The sequence below is a fragment of the Zonotrichia albicollis genome, chromosome 13 (assembly GCF_047830755.1).
Source record: "Zonotrichia albicollis isolate bZonAlb1 chromosome 13, bZonAlb1.hap1, whole genome shotgun sequence".
In the NCBI taxonomy this organism is placed as follows: domain Eukaryota; kingdom Metazoa; phylum Chordata; class Aves; order Passeriformes; family Passerellidae; genus Zonotrichia; species Zonotrichia albicollis.
Genome location: NC_133831.1, coordinates 22447517 through 22463418, shown reverse-complemented (window position 1 = coordinate 22463418; position 15902 = coordinate 22447517). Strand labels below are relative to the sequence as shown.

General features: G+C 41.3%; 1 protein-coding gene across 3 annotated transcripts in view; it reads left to right on the top strand.

Moving 5' to 3' along the window:
• SLC12A4 (solute carrier family 12 member 4) overlaps positions 1-9323 on the top strand; it is a 47056-nt gene extending 37733 nt beyond the window's left edge. For 2 of the 3 annotated variants that reach the window (XM_005488872.4, XM_074551241.1), the window contains exons 16-24: positions 90-194; positions 1143-1311; positions 2562-2757; positions 3419-3588; positions 3766-3897; positions 3994-4101; positions 4760-4944; positions 7734-7867; positions 8167-9323. In XM_005488872.4, the coding sequence (XP_005488929.2) occupies positions 90-194; positions 1143-1311; positions 2562-2757; positions 3419-3588; positions 3766-3897; positions 3994-4101; positions 4760-4944; positions 7734-7867; positions 8167-8258 (1291 nt within the window). In that variant the 3' untranslated portion in view covers positions 8259-9323. Of the gene's footprint in view, positions 1-89; positions 195-1142; positions 1312-2561; positions 2758-3418; positions 3589-3765; positions 3898-3993; positions 4102-4759; positions 4945-5658; positions 5674-7733; positions 7868-8166 lie in introns of all 3 variants that reach the window. The other variant, XM_005488870.4, reaches the window with a different exon arrangement.
• Positions 9324-15902: the final 6579 nt, after the last annotated feature.

Here is a 15902-nt window from a genome sequence, read left to right as displayed (position 1 = left end):
GTAAGGTGCTCAGAGCTCTATAGCCTGATGTAAGTGTGCAGGTGAGTGCTCCTGGAGCCATGTGTTGCTGAAGTGTTTGTTCTTCACAGGGCAGAGAAGGAGTGGGGTGATGGCATCCGGGGCCTGTCACTCAGCGCTGCCAGATACGCCCTGCTCAGGCTGGAGGAGGGCCCTCCACACACCAAGAACTGGAGGTACTCACCCTGGACTGGTGAAATGGCTGGCATGCTTGTCTGCTTACACTCAAGGAATTAAACTGGGCTCTAAATAAGAGTGTGGAAGAATTAAAATGCCCAGGATTTTATAATAAGTGTTGAGTTTGCAGTAAGCTGTCCTGTCACTGTGTGGATCCTGTATGGGCAGACCTTTAGTGCCCTTTGGATCTTTAACTGGACTCCAAATTGGTGAATTCAGAAGTGGAACCTGGGGAAACTGGAGGTCTGTGAGTACAGAGGTGTAGAGGCCAGGAAATGAGCAGTGGCCAGCATTATTCCTTCTGATGTCATCCCTTTTGGTGTTGAAAACAGAGTGGGCAAGAACCCTCTTCTTGCTTGGGCATTGCACAACCCTTGGGCTCTGAACAAGAGCAAGATGAATCTATCAAGGACAGAGTTTTATAAATATTTTTATACTTGTTCAGACAGAAAGTGACTATATTGATTGTATAGCAATACCTTAAGGAACAGCAGGCAGATGGGATCTGTGTTTAGATGAAAATATTTCTGTTTTCCATGTGCCAGGTTTCTGGAGACAGAATACAGATATTTTCTTGGCACAAGTATCCAGGGAGATCTGGGAGAACAGCCCTACAGTATGAAAACTATGTGTGCTTCAATAGTACTTAAAAGAGCCTTGAAAAACATGCCTGTAAATTAAACACATTAATGCAAGCCTCTCAAGCTGAGTATATCAGCAGGCTTTATTACTGTCAGCACAATGCAGCAGCTGAATTCCCACAGTTTCACATCTACTTTAAACCAAAGAAACAAAATATTAAGTAAAATCCCTTGAATGTGTGAGAGACATAAAGAATGTTTCAGAGTTAAAATTTCAGCACAATATAAATGATGAGAGGCAGTTTTTTTACAAGTGTTATTGTTAAAACTTAAGTTAAAAAATACATTGCCTTTTATTTTCTTCAGGCCTCAGTTGCTGGTGCTTCTGAAACTTGATGAAGATTTGCATGTAAAATACCCAAGACTGTTAACATTTGCATCCCAGCTGAAAGCTGGTAAAGGTTTGACTATCATAGGATCAGTCATCCAAGGAAATTTCTTGGAAACTTATGGAGAAGCCCAAGCTGCTGAGCAGGTCAGTGTCCTAAATCCTGTAGATTTAGGATCTGCAGTAGAAAGGGGTGAGTGGGCAGATAATGCTAAATTTTGTTTCATAATCATATGTGGAAAAAAGCATCTTGATAAGGCTTCCATGAAACACAGAACAAGTTCAGCAGTGCTACAGCTGTTCAGGAAGGGACTTGCAGAAATGTTTCAGCTGCCAGTTGTGCCTTTGGGAATGCAGATCAATGCTCACCATTGTAAACAGCCTTGCTGCATAACACTCCCTTCATTTATAGGAAATAATGACTGTAGAAGTTTCTGTGGACTGCTTAATGGAGGGAAGGGGACTGTTTAGCTTTCTGAATATTCCAAGTAAAAAGTTTTTTATGGAAAGAGTGATAAAGTAGGGGAATGGTCTGCCTGGGGAGGTGCTGGAGTCACCATCCCTGGATGTGGCACTCGGTGCCAGGGTTTAGTTGAGGTGTTAGGGCATGGGTTGGACTTGGTCATCTTAAAGGTCTCTTCCAACCTAGTGATTCTGTAATTTCAGTAACTGTGAAACTTAGCAAATGTGTTCTTTTTCAGTGTGTTGATAAATTTATTACAAAAAGCATTGAAGGATGGTCCTGAAAATTTTTTAATAAATTATTTAATTCTCCTCATTATGTAAATATGACACCATAGCCCTTTTTACATCTGTACAGCTTCAGTGTATTTGCTTTTTTTCCCCAGAGGCTTTTTCTGTAGGAAAATTGCTACAAAAGGAAAGCTAATTAATGGCTTATGTGTTGATTGAGTTTTAGTTTTTAAACAAATAAAAGGTATACTTGCTAGTGTGTGTGATTTGGTGCTTATATTTGTAAATTTAATATAATACAGCATGTTACATGGGAATCTGAAACTGGAAATCCAAATGAAGTCAGTTAGCCTTGGGTTTGAAAAGGTGAGTGTTGTAGTATTAGAAAATGGAAAGTAAAATAGTAACACAGATATCACTATCTACTATTATGAATAAGAGATGATACCACAAACCAAAAAATCTTTTAATCTGTTAGAAATGCTGATGTTTGGAAAGAAACTGTGTTTTAAACAAGTGGATGTTTTCTCTTTTGTTTTATGAAGGAAATCTGATGAGCAGAACTTTGCATTGTAATATGCTTTACCTATGGACATGTGAACCAGGCATTTACATTATGATCTCATGACAAAGAAATATTCTGTCTATAAAGGAATTCCTTTTGGGAAGGAAAACTGAGATTTTTTTCCTTGTCTGTCTTTCAGACTATCAAGAATATGATGGAAATTGAGAAGGTGAAAGGATTTTGTCAAGTAGTTGTAGCCAATAAAGTTAGAGAAGGAATTGCTCACTTGATCCAGTCCTGTGGGCTCGGTGGCATGAAGCACAACACTGTGGTTTTGGGGTGGCCTTATGGCTGGAGACAGAGTGAAGATCCAAGGTCTTGGAAGACATTTATAGGTGAGCTTTAAAGGTTTGGTGTGATCAGCGGTTGTGAATAGAGATGTTTATTGCACACATGGGATTTTAACAGAATCTTTGTAAGATTGGTTTTGAGTTTGCCTTTTTTTCTAGTATTTTCTCACGACACTGCTCTGTTTGAAATACCGTTTCCTTTAGGTAAAAGACCTAAGAAAGACCTTCAAAGATTAATCCAGCAGCTAAAACTCGTGTCTAGTGAATGGTTAAAAAATTTTGGGCTTGAGACATGTTGGTTTTGTGGCACTATAATTTGTTTCCTAGATAATCTCTGTTTTGTCAGTGGTTCTAACCTATCCCACTCTAGTGGGTAACACTCTCCCTGCTTCTATGTCTGTCCTTCTACTGTGGTCCAGTTACTTAATCAAATTAGAACAGAGCAGATGCTGTCTCCTCATTCTTAGCTTTGAAGGTTGCTGCTTTACTGTCCAGTGTGAAATAAGGTTTGTGTTACTGTGAGTCTGCTTTATCCTGGGTTTGTCACTGGGACTGACCTGTCTGTGCAAGCCTTGCTGTACATACTTTTATTTATAAAGTGATGACTTCTATGGTTTGCTGACACTTGCTCAGTAGGTAGTGTTTCTCTAACCATAAATGACTCTTGCAGAATTGGAAGTGAGTGTGTTCTCCCCCTCCTGTGCAGGTACTGTTCGCTGCACAACTGCAGCTCACCTGGCTCTGCTGGTTCCCAAAAATGTCTCTTTCTACCCCAGCAACCACGAGCGTTACAACGAAGGCAACATTGATGTGTGGTGGATTGTGCATGATGGAGGCATGCTGATGTTGCTTCCTTTTCTTCTCAAACAGCACAAAGTAAGCAGCTACACAGAGAATGTCCCCCACCTATTTCTGCATTCTTTAGTTTAAAGAAACGTGGCCCAGTTGTAGAGCCTGTATTGATAAATGAGAGTGGACATGTTGCTAAGTTTCTGTTTTGTAGAGCAAAGTGTTATTGGTTCAAATAACTGAGAGTTGGTGTTTCCTCACCAGGTTTGGAGAAAATGCAAAATGAGAATTTTTACTGTTGCTCAGATGGATGATAACAGCATCCAGATGAAGAAAGATTTGGCTACTTTCCTCTATCAGCTCCGAATAGAGGCAGAGGTAGAAGTGGTAGAAATGGTAAGGGAATTGAGCCCATTTTCCACTTTATTATGCACATGATGATGTTTTGTTATGACTTGAATACAAACACAATATTTGTCCTTATTTCTGCAGCACAATAGTGATATCTCAGCATATACTTATGAGAGAACTCTTATGATGGAGCAGAGATCTCAGATGCTGAGGCAGATGAGGCTGACAAAAACTGAGAGGGAAAGGGAGGTATGTCATTTGTGGTTGTTTTCTATGGGCTGCTGAGGGTGATGACACAAAGTGCCTTCCTAGCAGTGTGTTATGTAGCTGCTGCTTAAATTTAACTCCTGTGCTCTAAAGATGTAAGGAAATACTTTTAGTGTAGCTTTTTTTGTCTCCCAAAATTGCATGTAGTTCTTGTTTTTTTTCTTTATATCCGGTATTTGTGTCAATTTATAGCATATCCTGTTTTCCTACTGAAGATGTCTTTCCAGTTTGGACTTATAGGAGGTGACTATGATGTCTATGTCATGTAGCTATGAAAGGTTATCCATCTTTTCTGCATGGGTTTGTTAAGCTTTTTGTTTTTAGTCTTCAAAACTAAAAAACTTTTTTTTCTGGGCTGATTTTGTCTGTTGTTCCTGACCATGTCATGATGTGAGCTGGACTGACATTTTTTTCTTGTATAGATACAGGCTTATGTCAGTCCAAATTCTGCTTGGCTTACACCCATCAAAACTGTTAAAAGTCAGTTTGGTATGTAAGACTTTTGGCTAGGGCAGATGCCTGGTGTCAGAACTCTCCTGAAGGCTAGAAGATACAATTATTTGTATCTAATTATTTAAAGAGCACCAGAGAACATAAAATAAAGCCTCTGAGTTCACCTGGTCACTCATGTGCCCTCCAGGCTCAGCTTGTCAAGGACAGACATTCAATAGCACGTCTGGAGAGCCTCTACTCAGATGAGGAAGATGAGGCAGACCCTGTTCCTGAGAATATCCAGATGACCTGGACTAAGGAGAAATGTGATGCTGAGAAGCGGAACCGGGGCAGTGCTGTGGGCAGCTTCAGAGATCTCATCACCATTAAGCCGTGAGTCCTGTCTAAGTCTACACTTTGCACCTCTTGAAGCTCTACTCATGCTGTGTTTTTAATTATCTTTTGTTTCCTAATCCTTGGTGTGGACTTCTGCTATAAACATTGAGACCTGGCTATGAAAAGACAGCAGAAACCTCTAACCAATCAAATGTGCACACATTCCTCAATATTTCACTTGGTATAGCCAAATGCTAAATTAGAACTGTTAAATCCTGTGACAAATTCCTTACTGTCTCCCAAATCCCTCAAAGAAACACACGGATGATTTCACTGACCTAATCAGAATTTAAAAGAAAAGATGATAATTTCACTGTCTAGTGTATAGTGTGGATGTTTAACCCATAAAGGAAGAAGCTGTGGAGATGGTGATCAAGGACTTGGAGCAGCATCTGTGCGTGATAAACCCTCTGAGAGCTGCTGCTGCAGGAGCACTGGCATGTAACAACAGCTGGGGTGCTACCACTGAAGAGTGAGAAGTAAAGGTCTATTTTGGCTTTGTGTAAAACTGTGTGAATCTCTTGTGACTTCTTTGATGTCCTACATCTCACATGAAGAGCTCAGTCAGTTTTGCATACTTGGCAAAGTTCCAGATTTTTTTTTTTCCCTCATAAATCAGAATTCAAATTTGTTCTAGGTTGGATCCTACTGTAGAACTTCTGCTGAATTTGGTGTTAACTTCCTGTACTTTTTCCTCTTCCATGCTTTCAGAGGGTGGGAAATCGTGTAAGTTTGTTATTTAAATTAGAAGTACGTTAAGATGGTTGAGAGGAAAGACTTAATTTTCTCAGATAAAAGCAGGAAAACTGTGTGTACTGATGGAAGAAGAGTTGAGCAGTCTTAGCAATGTTTTAAAGAGAGCAGGATTAGCTACTTAAGCTAAGTATCATTATAAGTAGCATGTAACAAACTACAGGAGTTGTCCTGACGAGAACTAAGGATAGAAAACAATTCCAGTCTGAACCTATTTTCCTGAGCAGAGTATGACACAAGCAGGAGGAAACATTACTCATTTAGAGAAGCTCTCATTGCACAACACTGCTAGGATGTTAGTTCTGGCACTTTCTGGGCACTAAACAAGCCCTTTCTTGTAGCCTACACCTTCAGATCAGTGGGGAGATGCCAGTTTGAAATACCACCTTAGAGAAAACCACACGTTCAGTTTTCAGTTTCCTTTCCAAAACTATACATAGCTAACAACTGTTGTGTTCCTGCTGCTGGCTTTTTCCTCACTTCCTGTAAACCTAATCTGGCCTCAGTGTTGTCCCTGGCTCTCTGAAGCTGATGTGGTGAAGACAGAGGGTGTTCTTCATCCAAATTGAATAAGAACAGGAAGTAACAGAGAGGTAATTCACAGTGGGTAAATTATTCTGTTAGCATAATAAACATGGTTCTTCCCACCACATCTTCTTTTTGTGCATATAAATTATTTTTTTTTTGCAAATCTGAATATTCAGAAGAGCAGCATGGTTACTAAAGAGTTTCACTCATCATGCAAAGCTGAATCAATGAAAGCACAGATTCATATTTTGTTTGTTTCTTCTAGTATTTATTTTTATTACATTAAAATGAAGACAAAAACTTAAGTGGAAGAGCCTCAAAAGTATAAATATATTCTAATATATAAACTCAGATAAGTTTATTTATTTCTGTATTCCTTTTATGTTACCAAAATAATGGTTGATTTTCTGTAAGAAGGCTTGAAATCCCCAAAGGTTACTTTTGAGTTTTGTTCCTGCATGAATTGATGTTATTTTGTGGTAATATATTCCAAATAATTAATGCTTTTACCTCTCTTAGCCTGGATTCTTATGGAGCGGATGTGTGTGAGATTATGCTGCACTTATTTCCCTTTTCTCCCCTAAATTTGAACTAAGTGGCCACTCAAGTTAGATAGTGTGATAGAGGTTTTAGAGACACCTGGGTAGAAGTGTTTCCTGTAAACAACCAGGCAAAGAGATTGATTAGTGTCCTGAGGGAGAGCTTAACATCCCTATAACCCTCCAGAAAAGCCCCTTATACCCAGCCTGCTCTGGGCTGCCATCCTGTGTTTCCGTATTCTGTCACTATAATCTGTAGTGGCCCAGCCTTTCTCTGGAGTAGCCAACTGCTGTTAACACCAGGAGCGAAGTGTGCTCCTGGCAAGTGTGGCAGAGCACGGTGGTGCCAGGCTCCTGCTTGATTCCAGGCCCCTGAGGGAGCTTGGTGCTGGTTCCCAGGCCCCTGAGAGTGTTTGGTGCTGGTTCCCAGGCCCCTGAGAGAGTTTGGTGCTGGTTCCCAGGCCCCTGAGAGAATTTGGTGCTGGTTCCCAGGCCCCTGAGAGAATTTGGTGCTGGTTCCCAGGCCCCTGAGAGAGTTTGGTGCTGCTGGGGCTGGAGAGGTGCCTGTGCTGCCAGGGTGAGGGCTCCTGGAAGGGCTGCCTGCATGGAAGGCCCTGCAGTCACGACTGTGCCTGGTTGAAGAGCACATCCCCCCCGTGCAACTGTGTTCTAATTTCTTATGCAACACTAAATCATCTTTATCGAGAATGCTTTTTGAAGAGCAGTGTAACTTTCTAAACTGGATTTGACTTCAGAGATCTTAAAACCAGCAGACTCGCTGTACCTGAGTAGGTCTGGGAAATGTCTTATGTATCTTGATCATAAACTTGGAAGGAAATCACTGTGTTGAGTTGACATTTAACAGGGTATTTAGGAGATTTGAGTATGTTTTTAAAGGACCTTTTTAATGATTCAATGCTCAGAGGCATGTTTCTAACAGTGACTCTGAATGTGCTTCTCCTACAGGAACCAGTCCAATGTCCGAAGGATGCACACAGCAGTGAAGCTCAATGAAGTCATTGTAAATAGATCCCATGATGCCAGACTTGTGCTCCTCAACATGCCTGGTCCTCCAAAGAATACTGATGGAGATGAAAACTGTATCCTTTCAGGCAAGGCCTGGGCCCCACAGAAGGTTTTTCTTTAATCTGTTCTCTTGAATTAATTTGGCCACCAGTGCTGTTGAGCTGGGATATGTGACAAAGCTTTCCCTGAGTGGAGGGCACTGGCTCGTGGCTGTAAGGAGGTAATTGCTTATAGGAAAAAGTGCCGCAAACTCACAGTATTTTGGTCCTTAGAGGGGTACCTGCACTAAGTGAGACCAGAGCTGAAGGCTGTGAGCTGGCCCTGGTCTAACCCCTGTGTATTTTGGTTTTTGTCCTTGACTGTACTGAAACAGACATGGAGTTTCTCGAAGTCTTGACTGAGGGTCTGGAGAGGGTACTGCTTGTGAGAGGCGGTGGCAGAGAAGTCATCACCATTTACTCCTGATTTAGAAGCTTCTACCCCTGGGCTACATTTTCCTTCTTGGCCATTTCGGACATTCCAGTTTTAAACAGAGAAGAAAAAAAGGTTTTTTTGCCTAACTTTCTCCTCATCCAGTCCTGTTCATTGTTTTTCCATTTGCAACATACATATCTTTTGGGATTGCAGTATTTGTTACACCATCCAATTAGCAACATAAATTGTGAAGCTGCCACATTATTCAGTTTCTGCTTTGGTACCCCAGCATTTGTGCATGTAGTTTTAACACTAAACCTATTTTTAGTCAGCACTGCTATGTGCAGTATTTTTAGTAACTGTATGTAAAGTTAGGACATGAAAGCCAGTTACTGTAAAAAGATTTAAAAAGCTTTTTATATTAGGTTTGGGGGATAGAAGTGCATTATATAGCAGCTAGTTTCTGCTGAAGTTCAGCTATAAAGCGTTTTCTAAGAGCACACTGAAGTAAGAGAGGACTGAAAAAGCTTTCCTTTTCTGGGTTTATTTCCAGAATTAAACTCTCAGTATTGGGTAAGAATTTATACTTTTAATACACTTATTGATAGAGATTTAAATAAATTATGTTGACATAGTTGAAATTATGTATGTAGCTTGCTAAAAATTTTGTTGCTTCTGAGACTTCAGGTTCTGTGAGGCCAGATCCCTATTTATTTTTGTATTTATTTGTCAGAAATATTGGATATGCAGATGCAGACTGTTTAGGAGAACAGAGTTCTCACAATAAATTCTGAATCACCAGTGGATTGAAGGACCAGTCCTGTGCAGTTCTTCCATGCTTTAAATTCCTTGCAGACCATCCATCAAAAGTACTTTGGGCATGTTGGAGTCCCATGTAGAGCCAGGTGCTGAGCTGCACACACAGCCATGGGATTGCACTTGCACAAGTACAGGGACCTGCTGCTTCATTGTATGCTTTATGCCCTTAGAGGGAAAAGAAGAAAAGAAGACCTATATTAACCAATAAGTCTCTGGAGATTTTATCAAGCCCATTAAGTTGTACTTTATGTACAGAACATTCGTATTTTTTCAATAAAATGTTGCATACACTTTGAAGCTGCTCTCTGTTCTGTGTGTGGGGTGGGGTGGGGTGTGCAGGAGGAGCCCCTGCCCTGCCCTGGTCCAACACTGGCACTGCTGCACCCAGCAGGTGAGGGCCAAGGGGCTGGGTGCTCACCCAGATGGCACAGATCCTGTATGGGGGAGCTGCCAGCTCAGCCTTGAGAGCAGCTGGGGGTGTGTGTGAGGAGTGAAACCTCTGGGGCACTGCCAGCACCCCCAGCCATACAGAGCTCTGCTCCTGGAAACTATTGAACACACACAAACTGCTGTACCCTCCAGATTTCTGTGTCTGGGAGAGTGGTGATCCAAACCAGGGCCAGGTGTGAGCTGACATTCCAGAGAACAGGAAGAAAGGAAGGGATTGAGCCAGTTCTGTCCATGGGCTCTGGCTGGGTGGTGTGCTGTTCTGCTGTGGTGGCACTCCTGGGTGTTCCACTGATCACAGTGTCACCATTTGTCTGAGAGATGCAAATCTGAGAAACCATCCAGGCTTTTATCTTGAATAACTTCATAAAAATGCTGTTCATAGGAGTTTAATAGTTAAAGCCTGTTTGTTCTCTCTGTAAATATACCTGATGGGATCAGGATGATATTCATCTGTGCCAGGATCCCTTTGAGACAACAGCCAGGGAATACCTCTGGGGTGTGCTCTCTGTTGGCTAGTTTCTTATTTTAACAGGTCTTTGCTTTTTGATTTTGAAAGCCAAAATTAATATCATGCCTTCAAACCGATGAAAAGAATAAAACTTTCTTATTTGCAACTACTGTGCTATTTATCCAGATTATTTTTATATCTTCAGAGCACTGAGTAATGGAGTGCAAGTGTAGAGCAATTTTGAGTTAATACCTATTTGCAAACATTTTTAATAGGAGTAATAATAGAAAATCTTTTGTCCCTCAGACTTTTAGCAAATGTGATCTCATTCAAGCACTCTGAGAAATACATACACCTTTTCCTTATGAAATTTTATGTAATTGGATGATGACTCCACCTCACAAAAGGATTTCAGTGCCATCTGTTACCTGACCCAAGTAATCTGTTAGTGGCTCATTGTGTTTTAACATCAAAGCAACCAAGTGAATCTCTTTACAAATACAGTAGATTGGGTTTTCAGAGGTGATTAGTCCCTGTTGGGGACTAAAAACCTCCACACTAATTCAGCAGTGTGGGGACCCTAAGGATTTTATAGGTTCCAGTTATCTAAGCTTTCATTATATCTAGCACATTCATAATAAGCTCCTCTGAGACTTTGTTCACAGCACTGGAAACAAAGCAGCATCGGAAAGTTTGTGTAAGAAGAGATCCCTGGAAAAAGGTAATTTCTGTCTGAGTCATTGTCTGTGAGGATACCTGAATGGTCATCTTCCATTTTTGTTCCTATACTAGGACCTTTTCTGTTAAGGAGATGAGAATATAGCAACTAAAATACTGTGTGATAGAGCTGATTTAAACTCTTCACCCTTTGGTATAGGGAGTTGTACTTAAAGCATGAAGGGTGCAGCTTTAATAGTTAGTGAGTCATTACAGACATTCCTGTGTAAGCACGGAGCTCACTGTGCAGTGTGAGAGATTCCATCGTAGTGTGAGATCACTGTGCAGTGTGAGAGATTGCTCTGCAGTGTGAGATCGCTGTGCAGTGTGACAGATCCCTTTGCAGTGTCAGGGATCCCTTTGCAGTGTCAGGGATCCCTTTGCAGTGTGACAGATCCCATTGCAGTGTCAGGGATCCCTTTGCAGTGTCAGGGATCCCTTTCCAGCGCGTTCCCCACGCTCTCCCCGCGGAGCAGCTCTGCCGTACCCGCCAGGGGGCGCTGGCCGCCGCCCTTGGCGCTCCCGGAGCGGCTCCGTCCGGGACCCCCCGTGTGCGGATCCCCGGGGTGCGGATATAGCCCCGTGTGCGGATAGCCCCCCTGCGCTCTCGTGCGCTGATAGCAAACGAAACGTGCGAGGTTAAAATAGTTCCACTTCCACTTTCCTCCTCCCCCGTCCCCGTTTCCCATTTTCTCATCTGCGTCATCCGTAACAATGTTTGCTTCTTCAGTAGTTCCCCTGGGAAGGGAAAAGTGCCTCGTGCTGTGCTCGGGATGTCGCAGGTTCTCATTCCGTCCTGGAGTAATGATCCCCCTGCAGAGCCGCTGGCTCGGGCCAGGTAGGGCCTCTTTAGGGAGATGCTGCCAACAACAAGTGCTGCCTTTCCCTGGGGAGTGGCTCCCCTTGCTCTGGATTTCCCGTGTCAGACAGCACAGGCAGACCCCCAGCGGGTGGTGGGTTTTGGGAGAAAATTCCTCATTGGAATCACAGTCTGTACTCCAAACTCTCTGAACAGAATACACCCTGCTGGTGGACAGCTGACTAAAATGGAGTCTGCAACATCTGTCCAAAATTCTCTCTCCACTCTCGCAATAGTGCAGGTAGGGCTCTTGCTGCTGGGAACAGCATCATTGACGGCACATCTCTTCCTCTAAACCCTTGCCTGTTTTGTGCTGGCACAAGCAGCTCTCAAGCCATGTAACAATGGATGAGGCCATGCTTCTTGGCTGCAGGGTCAAGTTTTGCCTATTTAAACTGCAGCACTGCATGTGAGATAGAACTTAAATGTCTGGCAAAGTCAGTCCTCATAAAATGGTGCTTTTTAAGAACCAACGAGACAATCCAGCACATATTTTGCCTGCCAGCTCCAAGCTGGGGCATGTCCTTTTAATGCAACTTCTTCTCTTGCCAATAAAATATTACTGCTAGGAGAAGCCAATATTGTCCATACACCTCCAGACATAAAGAACTCTCCATGGTTCAAACACAGCCAAGTATTGGAGGGACTGGAACCACAGCTGTCATAGTGCAGGGGATGGATCACGCTCAGAGGGAGGATTCAAGGGAAACACCAGCTTTGTATTTTGTAAGATGGGATTGGCCAGTCCTTGGTATGTCTGCAGGAGGTCAGGGCTGGGAATCTGACTGAAAGTCCGACACAACCCCGACATCTGAGTTTCAAAAAGCAGTACCTTTGAAAAGCTCTTCTCTCCAGAAAACTTTTATTATTTAATAGTTGAGGTGAGCCTCCCTCAACAAATGCTGATTTCCATGTGCCTTCAAACAAGAGTGCCTGTATTGTTCAGACTGTGCTTCATGTCACACATGCTTTTATGATGTATTTGATGTTGTCAGTGGTAAAGATGAGCAGTAGTTCTCTGAAAATTCAGTCCTCTGCACTGTGTGTAAACAAGAGGAAAAACCAGTAGCCAGCAAAGCACATGAATATAAAATAGTTTGTAGAACTAAAAAAAAGAAAGAACCCAAAGTCAAGAAGCTTATGGACAACTCTGTTATTGCTCCTCAGTTTCTTGTAATTGGTTTTTGGGAGTTCAGTTTTGCTTGGGTCATGTGTTTACTTCTACATAAGACCCACTCTCAATCTGCAATAAACAAGGATTATAAAAATCACAGTTTAAAATTCTAAATTTGAGACTTTTTGCAGGTAACAAGGTAGCAAGTCCTATAAAAGCAGTATTTGTCAAACTTGTCTCCTCTACTTATCGAAAGACGTAGGATTTTCCTGTTACATGTCTGAAACAATTTGCTAAATGTAGCAATTAATTTGATCCTGCTTTTAAATTTATGATTAAAATTTTGATTTGTTTTTTCTTAAACGAATAGCCTGTTCTCCCCAAACTGGTTAATAAGAAATCAATAGCTGAGGCTTAAAAAAAAAAAAAAAGAAATTCACTACAGGAAAATTATAGATCTAAGTGGAATATGTAAATAGTTCCCATCAAAATAAGCTGGCTGCAGTCAGGACTGAATATATTTTTATTTGGCTGCTTTCATGTCCTTCACCAGGATGCACACAAGCTGTCCCCACAATATAACTCTTTGTGGCTTATCTGCTCTTTTCTCTTTCAAGGACAAGTACAATCAGCCTCCTCAGAGGCCTGCTGTGCTGGGATGAAGTGTGGCCCTGCTTATTGTTTATGGACTTTAAACTAACACAACTCCTGTCAGAGTGACTTCAGCTCTATTTTTCATGACAGTGTGTTTAGTTGGGCTTCACTCATTACCATTTTCAACAAATTGCTTGCATTTATGGAGATATTTCTCACCTCAAAAGAGCCTGTTGAAGTGGTCAGCGAACTAAAATGTGTCAGTGAACTAAATGAACAAATTGAAAATAAAAAGCAGAGACAGAGAGAGAGAGAGAGAGATAGATAGAGATAGCCTGTCTCAGGTGATTCTGTTTATCTCTCTTGCCCAGTTTTTAGCATACTAAATTTAAAGCTGTGTAAGGCTCTGCTGTGAGCAAATCTTAGCAGGTATGTTAGTATCAGAGTAGGACATAATTTCTATAATGCTTTTTTTTAATTTTTATTCTCAGATTTTAAAATCAGCTACTTCAAACGGGCCTGATTTACTTCTTGTATTTGGAGACAGAACCTACCCTTCATCTAGTTTATTCTTTCTGCCACCTGTTGTGTCAGCAATTAATGAAAACTGGCATAAGCCTCACATAATGGGACAAAACAGAATTATTTTACTTCAGTGTCTGTACAGTCAAGCCATATATCCTAAGAAAGCACACTGAGAGTGGATAATGTCGTCTTGGAACTCAGTACAGCCTTAAGTGCTGAAATCCAGTTCTGATTTTTGCATCTTCTGCTGTCTCATGCACAAAACCTTCTGACTTTCAGATCTAGTTACTTGAAATGTGTCTGCAAAGATGAGTACTTTTGGAGAGGAAGTGGAGGAAGGATAGGCATGTGATGTAAGAATACCAAGTCATAAGTTCTAGACCATGTGCACTCTAAAGCATTGCATTTATGTCTCCCTATTTCCCCCTCCCCTTTAGCTTTCCTCTAATCATAAGAGTGGCCTTTGTTTTCCTGAAACACCAATTTTGCACCAAGTCAGAACAAAAATGACAGTGGAAGTGACAGAGATGCTCTTTACTATTATTTCTCACCTACAGAGAAGGAACAGGTTACAGAAAACTTGTTGGGAGACTGAAGTTAGAGGCAGTCTTATTTCTGTGTTAATCCACCTCTGTCAGTGAAGGCTGCAGAGAGAACAAATCCTGTTAGAATTCACAGCAGTTGTTCAGCTGGACATCTGTGATTATGCCAAGTTTATTTCAGCAGGACTATGTGTGGGGTTCAATTCATATTGAATTCAGCGTTGTGGGGTTATGAAATTACTAAATTTGCCTGTATGATTTTTTAACTAATACAGCAAAGTGCCAATGTTTTATCAAGTTACATATAGTGCTGCCATCCATTTAAAGAGAGGCAGCTTTTAGTGCAGAGTCTGTAAGGAGGGAAAAGTCACTCATAATCTCTTCAAAGTCTAACACGATTAAGAGACTGACCCGCCTCACACCAGGCTTAAGTATCAAAATCTAATTAGAATGTCATTACTAACCATATGCCCACAATCAAATCCTGGGTACTCCAACTTGCCTGTCAGTATTTTTGGGGAAACTCAATAATGTCTTTAAATTGGGCATACAGTGACAAATCTTCTAAGAAGCAGAGAAAGCAACTTAGAAAACAAAAAAATTGGAAGTCAATACTCCTACAGATAAGATGCACAAAGGGAAAAGTTCACATGTTTTCGCAAGGTTGACCTTCTGTTGATGCTGACATTTCTTTTGCTTTAAAATACTAAAATTAGCCAGGATATTGATCTCACCTTTGTAACTAAAGAGTTGGACACACTTCAACCCCAGATGTCCAAGTCATTTTGTATACTGGCATCATCAAAGCCATGTCAAACACATATAAAGAGATTCCAACTGCAAACCTACTGCATTCAGGTACCGGCTCTGTGACATCTAGGCATTCCTTGGAGATAGTTCACAGAAATTGTTGAACTCCTCAGGATACAAAACTCAGGTGTCATCATCCTGGTCAGGGCCAACTTTTCAGTTAAATGTTGGATTTTAAAATGAACACTTGATGATCAGCTTAAAATCAGAAATTATGCCAAATACAGTACTGTGAGTCTGAGTTACTGGACTAAAATGGAACTTGGATGAAAATTGGGGTATTCTTCACAGGTTATTTGTACCACAAATAAAACAAACAAACAAACAAACAAAAAGAAACCCTAGCAGTGCACGGGTACCACTGTTAAATCAAAGGAAGACGTTGGAGTTTTTCTTGTTTGAACTCCTCACCATGATTAGGAACTTCACTTGGCAGCACAAATACATGATCTTGCTTCTTACTTGATACTGCTTGTTTTACAACTGAAAACAAAGCAGGCAGTAACAGTCTATGAGTCCATCTTTTATTTCATATTACTACAGCAAAGGGGAAGGTGCCAGGGGACCAGAGAAGGCTGTTACTGGGTTTCTGGTTCTGTTTGTTGTTGTTTGTTTGCCTTGTTATACATACATACATACATACATATTTATATATATACAAGGAAAAACTGTTATTCTTTTTCCCATATCTTTATATCTTTTCCTGAAAGCCCTGTAATTTTGAAGTTATAATGATTCAGTGGGAAGGGGGTGTCGTATTTCCTTTTGCAAGGGAAGTTCCTCCCTTCCTTGGCAGACACCTGTCTGTCAAACAAAA